This window comes from Sceloporus occidentalis, unplaced genomic scaffold (genome assembly GCF_023333645.1).
Source record: "Sceloporus occidentalis isolate IW3139 unplaced genomic scaffold, rSceOcc1.0.p SCAF_50, whole genome shotgun sequence".
Lineage (NCBI taxonomy): Eukaryota > Metazoa > Chordata > Lepidosauria > Squamata > Phrynosomatidae > Sceloporus > Sceloporus occidentalis.
Window position 1 is genome coordinate 4,690,840 of NW_028317030.1, and position 8,456 is coordinate 4,699,295.

The window sequence follows — 8,456 nt, forward strand, 5'->3', positions numbered from 1 at the left end:
CTGTGTTCCAATGCCCCTTTATCACTCCCATCACTCCCGTGTTCCAATGGCCCTTTATCACTCCCATGTTCCAATGGCCCTTTATCACTCCCATCACTCCTGTGTCCCAATGGCCCTTTATCACTCCTGTGTTCCAATGGCCCTTTATCACTCCTGTGATATACTTGTTAAAAATAAAAAAAATAAAAATAATCACCTCTTTCCAGACAGGATTGAGCTCGCTGTCGATCGTCTTGGTTTTCTTTTTCTCATCTGTAAACACAAACGAGAAATGACATTACATTTTATTCACAGAGTGCCGGTAGAACGTGTAGGGATGTTACAACAGAAAAAGAGAAAATTAACATTAAAATCAATAACCTTAACACACATTAAGCTGTTCTGGCACAGGCAGAGAAGAGGCCCCTGTCCATGCGAGCTTACAATCTATTTAAAAACAGAATATGGTTTGATTGATGGGCTTTGTCCTTAAGGGGTTAAACAGTGAATGGAATGGATGTATAAATAAATACTTAGTAATGCTGAGCTAGCAGAAAGTCAACTACTTCGATTCTGGAACAAGTAGTGGGGTAAATAGTTATGTTCTTTGATGTCTGGTGGTATCACGTGATTTCATGTATCAAATGAACTTGTTTACAAGAGCTGAAGGGTCAGTTTGGACTTTATTCACTAAAGTGTGTGCCCCTGGAACACTCTAATGTTCCTCAGGGGAAGGATGAGAAGAAATGAGGGAGGCGTGGCAGGGATTTCAACCAATAGGCTTGGAAAGGACAGGAGCCAAATAATAAACCATCAAACAACGGCCAGGATACCTTGAAAGTTGCAGGTTACGCACACCATGGGGTTTGTGTAAAATTGTTACATTGTGATTACGGGAGAAGCCATGTCCCCCTCCCCCACCCACTGCAGGAGAGGGGAGTCCTGGGAATTTCCTTGGTATGCATATATGCAATGGCATTTCATGACACAGCCATTTAGATCCAAGATACTGTATACATACTTCCTTTACCGAGTGGGTGGTAGATCTGCTTCCCAGCATCTGTGGTAGAGGCAAATACAGCGAGGGAACATAAACATGTATACGGCTATCCAGAATCCAAGACAAGACAACAGATTTCGTCTTCACAGCAGGAGCAATGGGCAGAGTAGACGGGCCAAATGGTTATCTGCTGCCAAATTTTATGTTTCTAAGTGGGGCTCTCAGCACAGTTTGCAGTAGGGCCACATTTTGTCTCCTTTCCTTTACTCTGTATTATGAAGGCAGAACCAATAGTGTAACTTTGAGAGGGACATCGAATGGCACCACCCATGAGGGAGCAGAGATCAGTAGTCCCCATCATTTACTCGTGATGCTGAACAGTTGCATCGTGCAGCCACTAGAGGGCGCACATGGTGAATCTGTGCCACAATGGCGCAAATGCCGCTCTTCACCTGTTCTTCCGCCACCCCCAAGGAACCCACATGATCATCTCCTAGGGGTTTGCTGGTGGGCGCTGTTCTAGTTCAGATCTAGAAGAGCTGCCTCTATTAACGCATCACCGAACACACAATCGTCATGAACAGCTGCATTTAAATATAGCATTCCTGCTGGTTTAGGATCTGTAACAACATTAACATTCCTTTGGAGCGAGTGACTCACCCGAGTGGCTGCGACTTCCCGTGGGCCACAGGCCGGGACCGAGTTTAAACTGTCGTTTAAGTAACTATTTCTTAAATAAACCGTAGCTGGCGACGATCGGACATTCCGACGGACCAACACTAAATATGTACCTTAACAGCTTAAGATTTCTCGCGTTGAGGAGGGAGAAAGTTTATGTCATAAACATTCTGCAGTTTGGGAGGGGGGATGGGAAACAAAGCATCTGTAACATATTAAAAAAATCCACGTGAGGCTGGAGGAGTTGCAGTTTCTGAAGATCACAGAGAAAATCAATGCGAGATGCTCCAAAGACCAAAAAAAATGGAACCGTCTCAAACGTTTGTGTGTATAAAAACATACAAGGGGGAAGCGTCGCTTTTAGAGATTTTGGGGAAAAAACTTCAGCGTAGAATTTTTATTATTTTACTTTATATTTAATGTATAAAAAAAAATAAAAACTTATTAACCCCTTAATGACAAAGCCAGCAGAGGAGGACTGGAGGAGGCTTCTGGGGATAGCGCATGACAGGTGTTTCGGGCAAAAACGATGAAGATGTCAAACTTTTACTTGAAGATTTCTGCTCTAGTTTTCTAATTCTGCATTTGGCTACAGGAGTGTTAACTTCAGCAGAGTAGGTGGAACGGCACCTTTAATATGACAGATCATAGCAAAACCTTCTAAGGAGATTATTCCAAAAGGGAATTTGTAGCAATTATTGGCCCTCTTGCTTAAGTGGAATAAATTATTTTAATGAAGACACTCGCGTTACCGAGGGCAATTGAGCAAATAATGACAAGTTTACGTATTTAGCGCTTTCTGTAATACCCGACGAAGGGCTGAGCGCTGTTTGCCGATATTGTTTATACAAGGGAGTGTATTCCCACTGAATTGTCCGTTGAGTAAATACAGGAAGAAAGACAAGTAGGGAGAGCCCGAGACGGCAAATAACCTCATATTATTATGAGAAGGTATACAGAAGCCACGCACACACACACACACTTACGCAATCTTCGAAGCCGTACCGCTTTGGGCAATTGTCATAAAAATCAGACTTTATTACAGACATAGAGAATGGAACTGAACGTGGGCCAAATACGGACTATAGAACCAGACAACATAGCACCTTACAGGATAACTCAGAATTTTTTTTTTATTTCTATTTTTTTATTAATAATAAAATGCTCTTTTTTTTGGGGGGGGGGGGGGATGCCTTGTAGAGATGTAATTGGTTTTTACTCGCCCAACATTCGGTCCCAAAACGACCCTACGTTTAGGACTATGTTAAAATGATTTATATAATTGGAAAAAATGTAGAAGCTCTGGTTTGGATTAGTCATAAACTGCCTTATTTTAAGGCTAACACTATGGATTAGTACAGTATTTTGACAACCGGTTTGAAGGACATCATCGACTTCCTGGCAGTGGAGAAGACAAGGACCTGACCGGTGCAGATACCTCCAAAAGGGGTTAAACTCAAAGGCACAAATAAATAAATAAATAGCCAGGCGTACTCGAAGGGTTAACAGGCACTTGTCTGTTAAAAAAAAAAAAGTCAATGTCACAAAAGCAACCTTCTACTGTAGAAGAAGCTGACAATCGACGGCTTAATCTCGACATGGCCACGGGATACAAAACTGGTATAAGCCCAGCCAACGCCCTCACCTGCGGAAACTACAGAGCAACACGCTAATTACACGCCTAAGCAGCGGATAACCGGGGAGCTGTAGAACTTTGAGTAATGTTATAACCTCACGACACTAGATCTGCTCTTTTTCAGTTGGTTACTAGAGTTAACATTACATCGGTTTTGTGGTACAGGATATAGGAAAGCAAAATTTTGGGAGGAAAGTATACATTTTAACAGTATTTCAGAAATGATTAAAAAAGTAATCTCATTGGTCAGTGCATAATGGTCCTATTATCTAATTACACAGGTCATGTAATAAGATAAATTGTGGGCTGCTATTGGGAAAATCTCCTTAGGCTATCGCCCCCTAGAGGAAAGAATCGCCAGCACCGATATAAATATTATGAAGGGTATATAATAATAATAAATCGATAAAGAGAGAGTGGTTTATTTAGTTAACAAGGAGTTTGCAGAAGGCAAACATTTCAGATCCATGTCTTCGCTATGCATTATAACATGGCCAACCCAAACAAGTTTCTACTGCGAGAAGGGCTGAGCTGGCCCTGTATAATGCATAATTAACTTGGAGGGGGATGTTGTTACTCTATGGAGCCAGTTAAATTATTTAACTATACATTATACAGGGCCAGGTGAACGCTTCTTGCTTGAGAAGCTCACCAGGGTCAGCTCATCATAATATATAGCGAGTTGAAATATTAAACACTGATACGTATTCTGTAAATATTATTAAATGTAAATATTTCCCCATAATAGCAGGAAAAAGTTATTTTATGTTTACCCCCCCCCCCCATGTCCTTTCCTGAGAAGACGGATCAGCGAGATAGGGAAATTATTTACATTTTCATATGAAGTATAAGAAGGTCCTTGGAAATTGGGAGGTTCCCTGCTTCCCCCTGCATACATGCCTTTGGGCTATGTCTACAGAGACGCTGATAATTAAAATAATTCAATAAAACAAACTTTAAAAAAAAAAAAAAACTGATAATTTTTTATGGTAAATAAAATACATTAAGTAAAAAAACAGTTGTCTGCCAGACAGCACTGTACAAAGATAACTGTCCTAAAGTAATGTATGAGAAAAAGTTGCCCTTGGTCTTAATAATAATAATAATAATAATAATAATAATAAAAGAAGATTGGTCAAATCATCAGGAAGTTGGATTCTCATGAAAGATCCAGGACTTCAAATCTTAATTTAAAAAAACCTTTATCACTAGTGCTTGGTGGGGGAGAGGTCAAGGTGGGGGTCCGTGTTGACCTGCGCATTAAAACATACATTCGGAAATATTATTATTGATAACTCTTAATAATGTGAAAAAAACGCGGGGTAAAAGATCCTCGGATGGACTTTCTGAAAGTTTTAGTGTTTTATCAGCTCCTTTACCTATGGAAGACAGTATATAAAGAGAAAAAAAAGACAAAAGGGACATATAAAATAGAATTTTAGAGTTAGTTTTCACACAAGCTGCACCTTTTGCTGTCTTTGTTATAATGTCTCCAGATTAAGTCTGCTTTTTTTTTGCTGTATTCACAATCAGCGATGTGCGCCCTGTGCCATTAAATGTATTTTTGGTTCCTGAAATATTGTAAATGTCAGACACACCTTCCAGGTTTCCAGAAACAAAGTGCATGAAAGTGTCATTTTAATCATCCGATGACATCACAGCAAGTTTAAGGTGAGCTATAAAACATTTAACGTGAAACTTTCCTCTACCAATCAGCTGGCATCAACCGGTGTTTGTGACCCGGCACAGACAGAGCGAGCTTAGAACTGCCGGTACTGCCAATGGACTTACTTTCCTGTGACATGGATAGGCTTAATAATGAAAGGGGGGGGGGGGATTCTGGAACTATTCTAGAATGCAGAATTGAGCATCAACATTGACACGTCCAAGGTATGAGATAAGTAGAATATTGTAGAGAAGATGACTTGACTTTTGGCTTCCTCGTTGATTATGAGAAAGCTTGAGAGTTTAACTCTGGAGAAGAAGCATTCAAAACATTCTGCGCAGATCACGTACTATGGCAGGAATTAATTCATTAACATAGTTCCAGAATTGGCAGCAATGTCAGAGTTCTAAGATTGCTCTGTCGAGAGAAGAAACTGCCTACTTGAGTCCCCCCCCCGCTCCCCATGGGCCGATACAAATATCTGAATCCATAGTAGAATTATCTGTATTAGAAACGGGATTTAATATGATATTCTAGTTATTTTCTGAATTGGATGCCGTTACAAATAGAAACACCGAATTCCATAGGAAGCGAGAACCGCTTGGGACGCTAACAGCTATGACAACTCTAACAAGCCCTACCTGCTCTTTGGGGACAACCTGATAGCACTCATTCTTAAATGTCTTCAATATATTCGAAAATAGTGTACAGTATGGAGAAATCAGCCAGAATTTGTGACCATACGGTCCCAGAGCGCTGATTTAAGCATCAGATTTGAGGAATCCATTAATCCCACCACCAGCTACTTGAAACAAGGCATTTATCCTCCAGAAAACATCACATACGGCTTCTGTTCTGATTCATGTGATTGAGTCTATAGCCGAGAGTCTTTGGTGAGCTATAAACTTGGTCCAGGACTGGGATTAAAAAGCATCCCCGCATCTCGCCCTTGAATGTGGCCACCGTGTGTGGCCTTGTCAGTAGGCAAACCACGTCATAACATCTTCCCGATCGGTGTAGCTCCTGGACAACCCAGAGCTCCTATTTTCCACCTTTTCGTTTGGTGTCCTCCTGTAGACCCAATCTGGCCTTTCCGAGGTTGGGTTCCCCATCACTAGATTATTCTGCTAGTAAAATTGCTTGCTATATTCCAAAAGTCTTTGTCACCTAAATGGTGTTCTTCGTCATAAACTAAAAGATGATCCAGGATGAAAACGGTGAAAGTTATCCAGCTGAGCCATAATGATACCTACACTTCAACCTCCTCCCCCACGTGCACTTTTCTGCAGTAAGCAAAACTTGGTTTGTTGCAAGTCAAAACATCGCAATCTCAACCATGATTCAACCGACAATTATGCAGGGTATAAAATCTGGCACAGAGCGCAGTAATTTGATATTTTTACCAGACGAACATAGGAAAGTTTTACACAAAGAGAAAAAAAAAAAAAAAAAGTGCAAAGCAAGAGGAAGTGGAAAAAATAAATGCTAAATAGAATGAATGGTTGGTTGGACTGCCATGGTCAAGAAAAGTAATGAAGAGTCTAGATTACGGTATAAAGTGTTAAAAGAAAGAGATCATCAGAGCAAAGGGGGCAGGGAGGACATTTTTAGCAAATCCTAGTGATTTTCTTTTTTGTTATTACATAGAAACCAGACTTCAGGGTGAGGATCACCGGATACAGCAGGATTTGGGAATCAGACTTAACATGGACCATACCATCTAAGCAGATAGAGGGGGGAGACCTATCCAAGTTTACAAGTTTATTATATATAAAATAAAAAAAAAGAAGAAGAATAAAACAAAATAAAAATGCATTCATTGCTTTTTTTGTATCACCATCAGCTGCCCAACATTAATACCCCAACACCCATAGTATTCTAGCCTGGAAAGTACTCCCTGCGTGGAGGGTGGTACACATATTTGTGGATTTAGAGGTTTCTAACAATAAATAAGATTTTTAATCCGAGAGGGAAAAAGTACATTTTAACATCATTCTAGAAGAAAGGCAGCGCTGAGGAACCTACCAATCAACAGAGCTGCATATAGATTTAGAAATATTATAAATATTAAATTTTATAAACACATCCCCAGAACCTTGAATTAAGAATAACCCCCCTCCGCCGCAAGGTATTTCTTTAAGTAGTAAAGGCCTTTACATTTCCAAAAACACCTACTTAGAAATTCCACTAGTTAACCCTTTAAGCAACCTCCAAAATATTTGTACAAAACACATCCGGTAACCATAGGCATTTGCATGTCATTAATACAGAGAGAAGGCTTGCGGGTATGCCCGGTAGGTAAGAATTTAATCGTGTCTAATAATCACCTACAAAAGTAACCGCAAATGCACGGCAGGCGTGTTCCTTAATGCCGAAAACTGTTCTCAGCACAGCTATTTAACCCCATCATGGACACGATGGCGAGGAATGCTCTACAGAGTCGTAATACCTCCAGAATGAACTAAGAAGGTTATGCTGTGTAATAATTACATGTTTTATGTGTATTATGTTGAAATGGAGTGTTTCGAATAAGTAACCTTGCCAGAAAATCACGCTCAAGAAGAAATGACCTAATAAAGTATTAAACCTAAGAAAACGAGGAATGGAATGTTAGTAATTACAAATTATCATGATTATTTATACTTTAAGCCGTGTCGTCAAAAAACGATTTTCCTATATGTAAAACAAAGTATCATGTTTCAATAAACACACAGCAACGTGCCTCGTATCGTCACATATAACATATGTGCGAGATACTTCCTGGATTCCTGTAGTTAAACTTTTTTTTTTTTTTTTTTTAATGAAATTAATAGAAAGTTACAAATTTGCATTTGGTGCCAACTCAGATAAAAGGGACTCCAGAAGAAGACGCATTTCTCAGTTGCAGATAAATCTCATTTTTATGGTCTCTTGAGTTCAGGAGATTATATTATTCCAAGAGCCAAGTAAAGGGGGGTTGTAAATGGAACTTCAGATGCGCTCAGATTCCGAATGCCCACTTAGGAGTTTCTTCCTTACCTTTGAAGACCACTGTGACAACAGGATCCGGCTTCCCAAGCTTGGTTTTGGGGATATTAACCGCTGAATCCACAAACACCTTGAGCATTTTGGAAGGATGTGGGATAGAGGAGCATTAGGAGAAGCTGCGTGTCGCTGAGAAGCCTGCCCAGCCTTGTGTTGGGACAAGGCAGCTCCTAATGAGGAGAGAGGGGAAGCAGCTTTACAATAGGAGAAGGGTGGACCTTATTACTCACTAAAAAGGCAGTTCTGCAAATACCTGTAAACCGATCTCTCTGCAGATCACTAACAGAAACAGGTACCAGCCTGCGCTTTCATGCACGCTGAAAAGAGGAGCAATTCTTGGTTAAATTGCCCTAAAGCAAAAGCAATAGATTGTTAGGATTGTCTATAGAATTCTCAAGTACTGTTTATAGATTGTCAGCACTGCCCATAGATTGTATGTATTGCCCATAGATTGTATGTACTGCCCATAGATT

General features: G+C 40.1%; 1 protein-coding gene across 1 annotated transcript in view; it reads right to left on the reverse strand.

Annotated features, from left to right (window-relative positions):
- The window catches only part of LOC149288681 (myoferlin-like), a 58,815-nt gene extending 50,750 nt beyond the window's left edge, over nt 1–8,065 (reverse strand). The window contains exons 1-2 of the mRNA XM_089491385.1: nt 7,978–8,065; nt 197–252 (exon numbers count right to left, since the gene is read on the reverse strand). Coding sequence (XP_089347511.1) covers nt 197–252; nt 7,978–8,065 — 144 coding nt within the window. The remainder of the gene's footprint in view (nt 1–196; nt 253–7,977) is intronic.
- Between the last annotated feature and the right edge of the window lie 391 nt (nt 8,066–8,456).